Here is a 15,860-nt window from a genome sequence, read left to right on the forward strand (position 1 = left end):
CATCATCATGAAGCCGGTTGATAAACTTTAATCATTAACCGTAATCATTAGTAAAAGATTAGGGTAACATTTTACTTGGTAAAAAGTTGAAACTTTTTTTTTCTCACTCAACATTTTCATTGGATTCCCTTGGAAACCATTTGTATCATTTTTGTTCAGGGGATCATGATGATGATAATTAGATGAAACTAAAAATAATTGTGATGATAATATGATATCTACATGATGATACAAAGGGTGGGAAACAAAGATATCTAATTAATCATCATTGATGTTTAAATAAGTTTTGATTGATTTAAATTTAGACTCAAGGGAAATGATTAGTATGATTAGTTGGATTATGAGAGTTTATAATTAGTTGAATAAATTGTATCTCTTTTTTAATTTTTCTGTTTTTTTGTCCAACAAAAAGAGTCAACTTTTAACATAGAGGGAAAATATTATGTTGATTTTGATTAGTTGAATGTTAATTAGTTGTTAGGATTTTTTTTTCGTCGTCATCATTTATAGTTGTGTATTCATTAAAGGACTTGAATGATTTAGTTGATTATGACGATGATAAAACATTGATATTGGGCTAAGGGTTGAGATTGATGATGAGAAGGATGAAAATTGTAGCTTGATGATAGAGATGAGAGGAGGAAAATGATATTTGTGACAGAAAAGAGAGGAAAATATTATATTTTCTTGTTGGTTTTGTCTCTTGACTCAATCTCAGTGATCAATAAATTGTTGACTTGGTTGGAAACACAGGAAAAAGTGTATTAGTTAAGGTAAAAATGTCAATGGCATGAAGAGGTCCATTGGAGTTTAGTGTGACCTGAATGTTTAATATCAACTGAGGTAAATGTAAATTTATCCCAAGACTGACCAATAACTTTGAATGGTACAAGTGATTCTGGCGATGATCCGATTAATAATGATGTTGACTCTTTCCTTGACATTGGTGACCATTTAATGCCATCTCGAGTATAGATGAGTTTACCACCCACACCAAGTCCATCTTGACCTGAACCTTTAACGGGCGAAGATGAATCGATTGCGATAACACGTCCAGTTAATGTCTCATAGCCAACCAATGAGTGGACATATGAAGGTAATTTCGTCCAAGAGCCACCGCCATTTTTACTTCGGAAACACTCAGTGTAACTATTGTTATTATCATGATAGAAAAGAAATAAAAATTTTATAATTTCAAGAAAATTCAAGAGAAGGAAAAAAACCAAACTATTAGAATATAATAATAATAATATACATGTAAACATCCTCAACTTATTCGCATACCCTCTGAATGTTCAAGAAATCATACCCATGCATGTATTATAATATTTGATGAGAAAAATTTAAAATGCTGGATAAGTGAAATGTTAAATATGATAAATATTTTTGTAATAATCAGCAAATCTGATTGTGTTATGTTGGGCAATACTTGACATAAAATTATTAGTTATTAGTTATTATTATAATCAAAAACTGTCATAGGAAATGTTTACTGAAGCAAAAATGATAACTGATAACATTTTGATAACAATGAAAAGGTAATCAACATTATATCATCATGGTTTTCATGGTGCCAGGAAAAATATTACTTTGAAAAAGAGTTATTCAAGTTCAACAAATTTGCCTTTTGTTAACCTTCATCAAGTAATCAGATGAAATGATTATCATCATGAATGATGGAAAACCTCATGAACAGAAGCTGATGAGGGGATAGAAAAATGAAATTCATGTAATATTAATATTATCATGTTAATATCTCTCCACAATGATTACTTATTATCTGATTCATTCTGTATAATAAAACTTAATGATTACAATACAATCTAATATATCAAGGTGATGTTGAGGTGAGAAAATTTTCTTCACCTCACAAAATCAATTCAGTAAAAGATTTTTTTATCTATCGATATTTTCATGGGGTCATCATGATAAACCATTAATATGATTACATTATATTTATATATAAGAAAACTGATTGTTTGATAATCGTAACTATTCAAGGTTCTGGTTATTTTCATGATTAATTGTTAATCTTTAACAAGAGAATCATAATCAACAATATAGATACACACATAGATAATCATCTTAATCATCAATGGGATGAAAAAAAAGGCAAATATCTCATTTATCGTAAATGTGATTAACTTTCAATTGTTAATCATTTTGAATCACTATCAATGTTATATGATAATCAATAATATATTATTATCATTAGAATCCAGAGTATCATGAAATTAACATTAACTCATCTGATTGATAAAAGTTTCATCATGAGGAGGAAAAAAATAACAAAATTTCATATCCTGATATCATTTTGTCATTTACATGATGATGATATTGATAATGATGATAATTTTCAACCAGAAACATTATCATCTTGAGTCATCTACACATTATAATCATTCATGATCATATTATCACCAATTGTATAGATTTTCACTGAAATTCATGGTTATTAACATTCGCATATTACAATTCTGCAAATATTCACATGGAAATCTAAGTAAAATGTAATTGTATGTTCATTATATATTATTCATTACATTAAATTCATGTTATCATCATGATAATAGTTAATAATATGATAGTTGGAACATTTTTCCTTTACAATAAATGTGTTAATATTATCGTTGTTGTTGAAATTGAATAGTTGATTGAATTACTATTATTGAATAATCATGGGAGACAAAATTACTTTCATGCTAATCAAAAGTAAGGAAGAAGAAAAAAAAATAATACTAAAAGTTAACAACGATAATAATAAGATAGTTTTACTATTGAACATTGTTTGAATCATCTTGTTGATTAGTATTATTGAGATGATATTATTGATCATAATGGTCAGTGGGTTATAATGGTTACCTTAATGAAAATGTTATGTTGTGGTCAAGGTGATCAAGCCCTCATTTAATACTAAAGAAAATAAAACAAAAAATCAATTACAGATTCAGAATGAAAGTATTTTCATTCATCATGATGAAGTAACATTGAAAATGTATAATCAAGAGGATGAAGGATAAAGATGATGATGTTTAACCTAAATAACTGGACATAAGGAAGAGCCTTTTCCGGTCAATATTGACCATCAAAGTCAAAGTAAGAAAATAAGATGACCGAGTTTTCAGTTATGGGGATTAGTTTGTTTACCTCGACTTTTTGTCTTCTTCTTTGTCCTCATCTTCATCCTTAGCATCTTCATCTTCTTCCTCTTCATCACTCATCTTCATTGTTTTGTTGCCATTATTTGAATCATCTCACATTAATTATAATCATTTGATGAAATTGGGTAACGTGAATAAAATATTTTACTGGTTAGAAAATGGTAACAATCATTGTACTATATTATTAACTTTAATCATAATTTAGTTAATTACCATCATTACTATCACAAAGCAATCAATTTATCACTTTGTTAATCTTATTAACTAACTGATTAATAATAGCTTAATACCCTTGAGCTTAAAAGTTACTTTCAGGTTTCCTCATGAAAATCAAAATCAAGGATGAAACTTTTTGCTTTCTCTCTCTCTGATCACAATTAACTTTGTTAATCAGTTAGTTACTTAGTTAAACTAATCAGTTAATTGAATTTCTCAACGTTTACACTTTGTCGATCTCTTTTATATATTTATACTTAATTGTTAACTAATTCATTTGATTACTTTGCATGATTAAACATTCAATCAAAGATTGTAAAATAATTGCTACAAAATCAAAATGATTTATCATCAATAATGAACAATGTATTTGATTATAACGAGGGATCAGGATATTAATTGTAATCAGGCAAATGGTTACAATTAATATTTCGTTTGGTTTGTATTTTGATGATCGATTGAAAGTTGATTATATAAGCAACTGATTGTTGTTAATTGTATTTAGTTTTCAGGCAATTCATTATGTAGTAATTAATTAAATCACAATCAGCAATACAATTGATTCTAACCATTAATTGTAAACTATGATAAATTATTATCATTTCGTAATAATCAATATCACCATTAATCAAATTAACGATTAATAATAATTAAAATTACTTATATAAATCAATCAAAATAACTAGTGCAATAATTTGACTAGAAATGATTAGTTTCTACGTTTCATGATTAACGATTTAGTCATGATTAAGTTGATTGTTTGAGAAAATTATAAAAAAAAGTCTACTAACTTTGGGTCATTACGGAAATGGCAGCCATATAAAGTGTAATGGTCAACAGCATAAACAAATTGCTTGACCGGATGTTTATTATCATCATCAAACCAAGTCCATTTTGGATTGGCTTTATTACAAACATCAACTGGACCCGGAAGTCGGCAGCCCAATAATCCAATTTTAATTGCGAGTAAATGATTAGCCGTTAAACTATTTTCAAGTGAATCAATGATGAACCTTAAGTATCGAGTCTCAATATTACCACCGATACGAATCTCGTAAAGTCCATTAACACTTTGCTGGACATTGGTCACATTTAACTTGGATGTTGCTTTAAACCACATTATCGAATCATCGGAAATTTCAAGATGAAATGAAGTTAATTTTCTTGAGAAAATCTGCTGATTAATCATTGGATAAGATAATTGAATTCCTGTAATTCGTGTTCGCCCAAGTAAATCGTATTCAATAAAATCGTGGTCATAGCTTGAGGCCGGTGACGGTATCCAAGCAGAATGTGAAATCGATAATCTTGATAATGTTGGTCCAAAAGTTGAATTAAGAGCAGTCGATGAAACAATTTGACAATCATTTAATTCAATTTGACTGAAACAATCTAAATATTGTAGGAAGATAAAAAAAATTAGTTAATCATTTATATTTAATCGTTGACAAAGCAAAAAAAAACTCGGCATGTTGAGACAGTTAATACATGATATTAATTATTCAATGGTAAGAATTAACTTTCGTCGTTAAAGTTAATTAGTTAAATTGGTTAGTTAGGTCTAATTCCAGTTCTCTATAATATACTAGTATCATAATATTTATACTCACTCAAAAGGGTTGACAGATTCATGAGAAATCATGAATCCATATGAGTTACAATTGTCAGAATCTTATTTTTGATATCATGAATATAGTGATTACTAATATATCATGTAAATGGTAATTCAGTTTGATTGAATTTCATTGAAAAAATAGCAAATGTAAAGCAAGAAAAAAGCTATCATGAAATTATCTAGGATTCATCATGAAATTTTATAATTAAAGATGTGAGGTTTGATAAACATTGAGCTGTTCAAATTGTTGATTAATTAAAGATATTCGCGATCGACTAATCAAGATTAAAGGTCTAATTTGATTTAAAATTGAAAGGAAAAGATTCCAGATTCTGATTTAACTCATGATTAATGGCGATTATGCAAATCTGATTAATCAATGAAAATATAGTAAATTGATTTAGAAATTTTTATTTCCATAATTGTAAACTGAGACATAGTGGAAATTAATTTCATCGCTTGACTGTTGAACTGAATTAAAATTTGAAGCTCAAATGATGTTAATATTTATCATGATTGTTCATGAGAAAATTGAACTTTCTTGAAAGGTCATTGGTGATAATTTAAAAAACTTGAAACTCTCTGAATTTCAATGGAGAAAATTTTCAACTTGAAACGAGTTCTTCTTCATGTGTACCTGGTAATTCAGAGGAAAAATAGAAAATGATTTTCATAGAACTTGAAAAAGAGGAAAAGATTAAACAATTCAAATGAAAAGAAGAAGTTATTTTCTCTTTTACAAAATTCTGATCTTTTCATGGTTGATATTGTTTTCAACTTCCATATGATAACAATGTTGATAATATTTAGATGATTCTTAATGATAATAAATAATATATAAGTATTAGGACAAAGTTCTAATGAAAGAATTTTTTCTTCTTCTACTCCTCGAATAAGTTGCTTAGTATTCAAGTCGAGTTTTTCCACCAGAATTTGGAAAAAAAGATGAAAGTAAGAATTGAAGAAAATAACATTTCATGGAAACATTAACAACAGAATTCAAGTCATGAAATTATCTTCTCTTTCTCTCTCTTTCTATCATCATTATTATCTGGATTCTCTTCATTAAGTTAATTATTCACATTAACAGCAATTTAACTGAACCTCTTAAAAAAAGTTTACAATTAATTAATTCGAGAGTTCGATGGGAGAGATGAACACAAAAAAAAAGTTCTAATACAAAGTAACTATTGGGAGAAAAGAAAAAGTTCAACTTTTTTTCTATTAGAGTAAAGATAATTAATTGCTAATCATTTGAAAGGTTCACAGAATTGATTCCTCATGAAATCGTAATCTTAATTACTTTCTTACAAGCCCAACATAATAAAAGAATACTAATTATATTGGGAAAGAAAATTCGAACTTGCAATTTTTCTATCTCTCTCATCTTAAGTGAGATAATAAAACGAACTTCCAATCTGAAATTGATTGGTAAGTAAAGAATATACTCTGAGATTTATACTTATATCATGGAAATTTTTTTACTGAGTATATGAATCACTTGGATTGAATGCCAACATTAATCTGATGGATTCTTATTTTTTTTTCTTCATAAACTCATGAAAATTTCAATCATGATGATCAATGTTATTACTATATGATAATAATCATCTTAATTTGATCATAATATCAACAGATAAGTTAAACCTTAGTTACCAATCTGGTTGCTAAGAAAAATGCTGAAAATGATGACGATGAAACTTTTTCTTTGATGTAAATATACATTTTGTTCAGAGTACATAATCATCATTATCGTATTCAGATTCTGTAAATATTGTTGGTGTGTAATCACTCATAGAGGATTAACAGTTAATCCAAGTCGATGTGTTATGAGAAACAGTATCATGAATATACATTCTCAATATTTATCATCATGATAAATATCATTATCAGGATGAAACGAAATCATTTCATCAATTTCAACCTGAATATTAAAGTTCATTTGAAAAGGAAAAACTATAATTTCAACGATAGATATTGAATCAATTATCTTCCTCATGGTTATCATCATTATCATCACGTAATAATATTAACTGAATGAAATATAATAATAAGATTTAGAGTAAAAAAAACTATTATATTAATATAATTGTGATAATTTTTCATTGGATTAGATTTTGTATTATCCATTGAAACATTTTCATGATAATTAAAAGTAATTGATTATATTCAGTTAGTTAATTGTATTAGTTTTTAGTTGTATTATTATTTGATTGGTTTAAAGGCTTTCAAGTTAATTGTTGTTATTATTGTTTAATCAATTGTTTGATTGACCAATTGATTGTCAAAGTTGATTCTTATCATGAGAATAATTTTCATCAGAAAGAAAATACAATCAAATCTAATTAAATTAATATCTTGATGATTAACGAAAAACAAACTCAAGTAGTTGGGAAGATGAAAAAAAACTTAATTGTCAGCATTTACTTGACAAATTGCCTGCAAGCGATTAATCAGATTCTCAATGGGTTCACAATTTAATATGATAACTGAGTAAACTCAAGATTTTCATTCAGGATCATGAACATTAAATGAACTCAGTTCATGATTAAAATCCTTAATTGTTACACAACTTTTACAACTATTTGAAGCTCAATAAATTAAAACCAGAAGTATATTAATATTTGTAATAATTATCTTTTTGAATCTCCTTAATCAATGATGATTAACATTTTTCATGATGATTGTGGTTATCAGGAAGAAAACGATAATTATGAAGGGAAAAAAAGTTCAACTGTGTTTCATTGAATTTCATGATGAATATTATCAACTAATGTATAGAAAGTTAGTAAATGAGATAAATATGAATTCCGCTTCCGGTTTCAGGATTAACTACAGGAAACACTGGTTTGAGAGTTAATGAAAAGATATCACAATTTAATGGATACAATTAATGTGATTAACGTTTGGTCAGTTGATGTTAACTAATTAATGTAGCTAAAAGTTATTACTATTGGATAACCACTGTGAGTTACATGGAAAGGTTATCGTTGATTCATTGAAACACAGAGATAAAAATGAACACCGAAAATTAATCAGGAGAATTATTAATGATGAGAAAAAAATCGAACTTTTTTTGCTTCTTTTTCATGATAATGTTATTCTTAAAGATATATAATAATGTTGAGTCCATTCTGATGAAGGAAAAAAACTTCAGTAGGTCAACATGAATTACTTTCGTTTGGTTAAACTTAAATTCAGTCGATTACATGGTTGACAGAATGAACTTCATAATGATAACAAAGAAAAAGTTCTGATGATGAACAGAGTTATGAAAAATCGTTGGACTTTTTCATGTTGTAATAACTTTTATCTTTTCTCTCTCATATTTTCCATGGAATTTTGTTCATATTAAATTCGGAGAATAACAAAATTAACCAGGATAACATGATTATCAGAACTTTTTCTTCTTCCTTTGATTTTTTTTTCGCAACTTCTAATCACCTTAATGGTTGAACAATTTTTAATCTCATCATAGATATGAAAAGTATTTACTTTGATCATTTTCAATTCTGAAAAGATAATAATCAAACTCATTTGATATACAATTTCAAATGAGCATTTCAACCTCTAAACTCGGTGATGATTTAATGTTTAATTTAAATTCTGTTGTTGATTAAAATGTTTAACCTTAATTAGTTTGACTAACAGGCATGGAGACTTATGTTATGATAATTGAATGTTTTCCAAAGGTAATAAGATGTAAGTCTTTTCACTCGAACCTTTCAGAACTCGATTTCTTGTATTGTAAGTTTTCAAAGCAAAAGAGAGAAAAAAAAAGTTCTAATTCAGTTCTTTAGTAAGTTCGACTAATTTATATTGTATTGTAGCTCCTCTTTTCTTCAAGATAAATTTTCCAATGGATTTGTTTTTATAATTACCTTCTGATTTGTATGTGAATGAAATGTGTTTAAATTTAGAGATTAATTTGGTTCCTTGATGATACATTGTGATTAAGATTGTTGTTGGTATATCACCTCGCCCATAACCAATTAACTTGTTAGGATCAACGATTAAACTTAAATCAATATCAACGGTTTCCCAGAATAAGACAACGGGAACCTGAGAATAGGAAGTAATTAGATGCAAACAATTAGATTTAATCATCTTCTTTGTAGATCCTGCTGATTTTTAGGATTGGAAGTTGATTAATTAGTTTACCTTAACATCAAAATAGGTCAAGTTGATTGGTTGATTAATTGTAACTGGTCGAGAGGAAGCAATCAACGATTTAAATTCAAGATAATTTGGTAAATAAACTCGAACTGAACTGTCCAAAGGTTCACCTTTAGAAACATCGGTGTGAGACAATGAGACTCGAATAGAAACTTGTTCACCGCGTCCATAAGTATTTCGAGACGCTGATAGGCCCGTTTTAATGTTCATAAGTGGGACTGATGATGTTCCAGGTATGACCTTTACAAATCGATCACCTTGAGCTAGAACTTGAAGGCCATCCGTTGTTTCAACCATGAATCGTAAAGAGACTCGATTTCGACGAACCTCATCGCCGTTAAATGCTATCGAATGGCTCATCATTTGTATTAGAACTTGAACTTCAATGTTATCATCGCCATCGAGAGTGGCATTAACTTTATGGGAGAATCCAAAGTTTGCCGTGTAATCAAAAATTCCAGTTACTCGATTTTCGACTGAATCAAGGGTCACGTTAAGTGTCGCTGGTAGGCCAGTGGGTAAGTTACGACCTAATCGGGAAACTCGGATTCCTCGAACTGAAATAACAGGACGACCTTCAATGATTTCACCCGATGCATCAATGGTAAATCGTGATCTCCAATCAGGTTCCGTAGTTACGTTGAACTTTATCCAACGTGTCTCTCGAACGGCCAAGTGCTCTTCAATGGTGCTTTCATTAATCCAAACCGTTTTTGGAGCAATTGTATCAACATTTTTGACAGCAATCAATTTTGAATCATATCTATCTCGGAATTCCGTTCCAGGTATTTCAAGAATCGCTTCAAATTTGATGGATTGACTTGATTTAACGCTTGGTGATACTTGAAGTGCCGCTGTTACCTCGATCCAATTAGCATGTGAACTTTTATTTAAATTTGAATTTGCAATGACTCCTAAGGCGAATATACCTTTGGAAATGTCTTTGGATGCTGAGAAAGGTGAATAACACGGATAATTGGAACCAATCCAAGAAATCTCGAAATCGGTGATGTTGTAAAAATTTGAAGTTGGAAAGATGAGAGCTGGTTGAGCCATCGAATTGGGTTTGACCATAACACGCATACGAACTGCTGCTGGACCACCGATGGGAACTTGCAATGGATCTTTGGTGCCATCGATTATCTCAAAGTCATCGGTTTTTGTTTTAAGAGGTTTTGGGAATCGATTAATGGGAACAATGAACGCAGATCGTTCAGAATGTTTACCTGACTTGATAACGACATCGAATCTTTCATCTGAAGTTGCGGTTGGAGATAAAGTGACCATGGTCATTAATCGAATTTTATCCGCTTCTTCTTCTTCTTCAGCGGGTAAGGTTTCCCTAAGTGGCCCAAGATTCGAGATGACACCAAGGTGAAGTGTACCTTTCGTGTTGTGGCCTAGCTTTTTACTCTCAAGGACAGTTGTTGGGGACGCATCGAAACAGGGCATATTATGACCAACCGATTTGATCCAAATTGAACATATCGATGAATTTGAATCAGATTGGGTTGGAAAAACTTCAACTGTATAATCAATTGTCGACTGTGTTGCTAGTAACATCATGATCGACCCAGTGGTTGGTTGACCCACTCCAACTGATCCGGGTGTTGTTTTTGTGACTAAAACTTTGGGCAATTTTGAGGCAACTGTTGGTATTTCTGCACCGATGACAATTGGAATGGTCATCTTTTGACTCCAAGGTCCACTTATAGGATCACCAGTCCATGTAACTTCAAGGGTACGATTAGATGAAGATTCGATACCATTAGTACCCTTAATTGCGATGAAAGTGCTTATGGTTCGATCTTTGGTCGCGGTTATAGCTGCTTTGGTCTGAGCGGGTTTTGAACAAACATCGCCAAACGAAATGATTGCATCTTGGGTCAAGTTTCCAGATAAAGTTGATACATGAGATGAAATAACGGGTTCTAATGCTTTTGTGCAGGGTAAACTGTTACCAATGGAGGTCAAAGTGACCCGACAAATTTCAAGAGCCGAATCAGGTGAGTCCACTTCCGAATTTTCAGATCAACATTTGAATAATTTGCTGTCGGTGGTAAAATCAATTCAGTTTCAAAGGCTATTCCACCCTCACTATGAATCTCTTTCCATGGGACCACCTTATCAAAGCTTGTCTTAAGTAGCCCACCTTCGTCCGGTTTACCCGGAGTTATGGTGACATTTGCTTCATAATACTGACCAGAAGTGTAGGATTGACCGGAAGGATAAACATCAAGGGAGATTAAAGCTCCGGCGATTGATTCATCTGAATTAATTTTCAAGGCCAATTCAATTTCAATATTATTGTTGATTAGAGTTGGATAAAGTGAGACAACATTAATTTTTTCAAAGATAAAAGTTTGTTTTGAACCTGAATTTTTAGGTGGAAACCATGATGAATTCAGATAAGGGATATTAGGGCTTGACTGTCCAGGTAAAAGTCTTGCCCCACAAGAGTCAACTGATAATCCTGGACCAGCGTCTTTAAGGACAACCTCAAGGTCAGTTAGAGTACCAGTTGAACCAAGAGTGACATTTAACAAGACGGAGGTCAAATCACCGGGATTCACAGATTTCGGTGAATAATCACCAGTCAGTCCAGTTACGGGTGACCATGATTTCACTTGCGAGGTCATTGTTGATGAAACATTTGAAGATATTAATTTGATGCCAATTGTTTGGCTAAAACGGACCTTAGCACCGAAAACGAGTCTTAATGTTAAATTAGCATTGGAACCATTATTGGCCTCATAATTTAATCCATAAACAGGAATCTTAAATTCAAACAAATTTGAATCATCGTCAGTGTTTTTCTCTAGGTTACCAGCGGTGGCAGCTATCGAGGTGATGGTGCCCAGTTTAATAAGTGACCGATAATATGAGGCTCTAGATGTGGCCAAGCTACGCTCAACTTCATAGTGATTAAAATCTTTGGGAAGTGCTGCCCAGTTGAAGCCCATAGATCCAAGTCCAATTTGACCCAAAGACACTTTATTATCTGGTGCCCATTTCGTGTTCGGAACTGTGGCCTCTACAGTTAATATATCAGATCGAAATGCCATTTTTGTACGAAATGAATATATCGCTGCACTACCAAGGGTCAACTCTTCGGGTCCCGTTAAAGTACCAGATATAATTGGATCAGTTTTGACTCTATCATAAGTAACCTGATCTTGTCCCACCCAAACAAATCGATTACCCTGAAATTCAGCGCCCACAGAGACCAAATGTTTCGATCCTGGTTTAACATCTTCATTGTAAAACATAACAGCTGAGAATTGAATGGTCAACGAGTTACCATTATGTCCAGAATTTTCAATTCCATCCAAGTTGATTATCACCCGATCATAAACATTAGCATTTGTTTTACTTAGATGATACTGAGGTTCAGTCGCTGATTTTGGTAAAACTATCTTCTTATCATGAAACATGGTAACATTATACAGCGATAAGATTGGAACATGATTTGGATTAGTTGGTTTTCGGGTAAATAGTTCAATATATAAATCGTTTTCCTTTCCTTTGGGCAAATTAATAGTAACCAAATAATTAAGTGAATCACCAGGTTTACAATTATCCGAATCACCTTTAACCATTTGTAAATTAAATAGTAACTTTTGTTCAACTGGTTCTTTATTGGATTTACGAGGTGGAGCTCTTTTAACACGTATCATTGATTCATCACGATTAGCTTCATCATCATTTGATCCATTCTTTTTCTTGGCCAATTGATTGTTTTGACCATTAGAAAATTTAATTGTCAATAGTATCACGTCGTTTAGTTGATTATTAACCTCACGGACAATTGTTAAACTTTCATTTGATTTATCATCAAGATAATCAAATGATTTAATAAACAAGGAACCAGTAGTTTGATTAATTGTAAATATTTGTTTTCCTCCTTCAGTTGAGTGTTTAAGTTGATATTTAATTGATGTTGACAGATTCAATTTTAATTGTTCCAATATTGTTGATGGATTAAAAATAGGCAGGGATGGATTAAATTGTTTATCATTTAAATCAATTGTAATCTCTTTTTTAATTGTGGTTTCGCTACTAATATAACCTGTAATTAGGACAACGACAGGACAAAAAAAAAAGACAAATTAATTAGTTAAAAGGTAATAGCACAAAATAGTTAAATTATTATTAATATTATTAAATGAGTTGGGAGGGTTAATTGTTTGTTATTATTACAACAATAATATGATAATAATAAAAAAATAAATGAAGATATAATTGATTGCCCTTAATAATTATCACGGATCATTAACATCATAATAAATTAAATTAAATCTAATCATAAAAACATTACTATCAACAAATCTTATCCATTGAAATGTCAATGATGATGAAAAATCATGGATAATGATTCTGACCTTGTATCAAATTAGCCAATGATAATCAATAATAATGGTGATTAACTAATTGAGTTAGATGTTTTTTTCATCATTAGAAGCGAAAAAAAACAATTAAAGTGATAATTAAAATCAAATACAGTAAAAGGTATTAATAGATTAATAGATTAATATTAGTGAAGGAAAAAAATGTTAGTTGATATTTTGATTGGTTATTTTCTCAATCTGATTACTTTAAATTGTAAATTCTGATTTAGATGATTAAGTTGTGTTGAAGATGAAGATGGAAAATCTTTCAAAATATTAATCATTTTTTTGTCATCCATCTGATTCCCTGTCGTTCATTTTGAATGGATAGTTGAAATTACCTGGGAAAAAGCTCAAGGGAGTTTTTTTCACTCTCAGGTTCAATTATCTATTCATGAATCTGAATATCAGGGGAAGAGATAAAGATAGATGATGCAACACTGATGACGAGGATGAGGATGTGAATTAAAATTCGAGACTACTGATAAATAGTAATAGAAATGTGTTGATGAAAGACTTTTGTTATTCCAAGGAAAAAGGTTACGTTGGGAAAGGAGATTATCATCATTTTTATCTTCTTTTTTCTTCCTCATCTTTTCCTCTATTTGTTACCAGTATGATTACGTTATCGTATTGATCATCATCTTCATCATTGTTGTTCATCAGCATCACCATTCATTGGAGTATTTAATCATCTCCTTTTCTGTTAATTTCTTTTTTTCTCTTCTTCTTTTGGCACTTATTTTATTTATTCATGTCACAGCTATGTCAATGTTCATTGTTTTATTTTCTTTGGCTTTTCCATCAACAATTAACTAATTAACTTGATAAAAGAAAAGAAATCACTCCTGTAATTTGGTTTAATTGTTATGTGGTGGAAAGTTTTGAAAAGAAATGCAATTTAAATACAGCCATCGACTTTGAGTTTGCAACCACTTTTAATTTACTCTCGACGATAATGATAATCAATGAGAGATTAAGTTAACCCAAAGATATGATAATAATCAATGTCTTCTCATTTAATTGGTGTTATCTTTTCAAATGGTCATCTGATTAGATTTATCTTTGACTGATTATCATTAATTGCGCGAGTAAATTAAAAGTGGTTGCAAACTCAAAGTCGATGGCTGTAAACATTTGGTTCTATTGTTTTTTTTTCATATTAGAGGATTGAGTTAGTTTTATTATTAGTTTAGGTTAATTGTGGGCAATTTATTATTGTTAATGATAGTTAAAAATTAATGACTTACCAATTTTTGAAAGACCAATAAGCCAAAATATAATTGTCAAGTTTAGAGTTGATAAGATATAACTTTTGATTGAAAAGTTGATTGGATTAACGAGTGAAACCATGATTTAGTTGACTATTAAGAAGAAGAAAAATAAAACAATTAAATAATTTGATGCAAAATTTAAAATGCAAGTTGATTGTTGACCGTTGATTTAGTTTGCTCACTATTAAATATTGTTAATTCTGATTTATCCATCTTTCCAAGTTGAGTAATTTCTGTTGTCTTTTCATTTTTTGGCTCTTGCATTGATCAAAACTAATTGTATTGATTAGTAACAAATCATTTTGATTAGCCCATTTGTCCATGTGTATACATTGTACCATCCAAATTTTTTACCTTGGTAACAGCAGATCAACTGATAAGTAAATGTTACAATGATCAAGGAGCCATGAAAAGAACAACAGAATTAAATCGGTTATAAACATGACAATCAGGGGAGATAATCTGGTCCATCTGAATATAAGTCCATCCTTAATTGAAAAACAATAATAATTTATGATAACAACAATTGATTCATTATCAAAGCCTTTGGTTATAAATGGTCACTTGTTTATACCTTTTTGATTGTGTTTACCAAAAACCCTAACCCAGTGAACACCAAACAATTACGTTAATTTTTTCATTGCTCCAATGGTCAAGTTATCACTCTAATCAGGTAATTCGTCTTTGTCTCTCCATGTATGTAAATTAAAATACCAACAATATCCAAATGACGTCCAGGTAACGGTAAAGTAATCATAAAGAAAGATCTTAATTTAAAACAGTTAAATCAAGTTTTCTATACATAAATCAACTCATTGTCTCCAAAAGCCTAAGCCAGTGAAATGTTTTCTTTTGGTAAATTCCAAGGAAGAAAAGACAAATCCAAAATCGATTCCATTTCTTGTTCGACTAATTGTTGAATTAAATCTGCGATGAGAAAAAGAAAATAAAAATAATAATTAAAACATAAAAGAAATTAACTCTTGTTAATTAACTTTCGCTTCTAATCCAACGACCAAATTAAATTTTC

The 15,860-nt window shown here is 30.3% G+C and overlaps 1 protein-coding gene across 1 annotated transcript; it reads right to left on the reverse strand.

The window, feature by feature from the left end:
• Positions 1-354: 354 nt before the first annotated feature.
• Positions 355-15,841, reverse strand: LOC128393902 (uncharacterized). Its single transcript, XM_053354127.1, is given in 7 exon segments — positions 355-1,149; positions 4,169-4,769; positions 8,874-9,054; positions 9,154-11,189; positions 11,192-13,237; positions 14,807-15,318; positions 15,405-15,841. Coding segments are annotated over 6 exon segments (5,334 nt in total). The 5' UTR covers positions 14,910-15,318; positions 15,405-15,841; the 3' UTR covers positions 355-782.
• Between the last annotated feature and the right edge of the window lie 19 nt (positions 15,842-15,860).

This window comes from Panonychus citri, unplaced genomic scaffold (assembly GCF_014898815.1).
Source record: "Panonychus citri isolate SS breed McGregor unplaced genomic scaffold, ASM1489881v1 Contig00139, whole genome shotgun sequence".
NCBI lineage: Eukaryota > Metazoa > Arthropoda > Arachnida > Trombidiformes > Tetranychidae > Panonychus > Panonychus citri.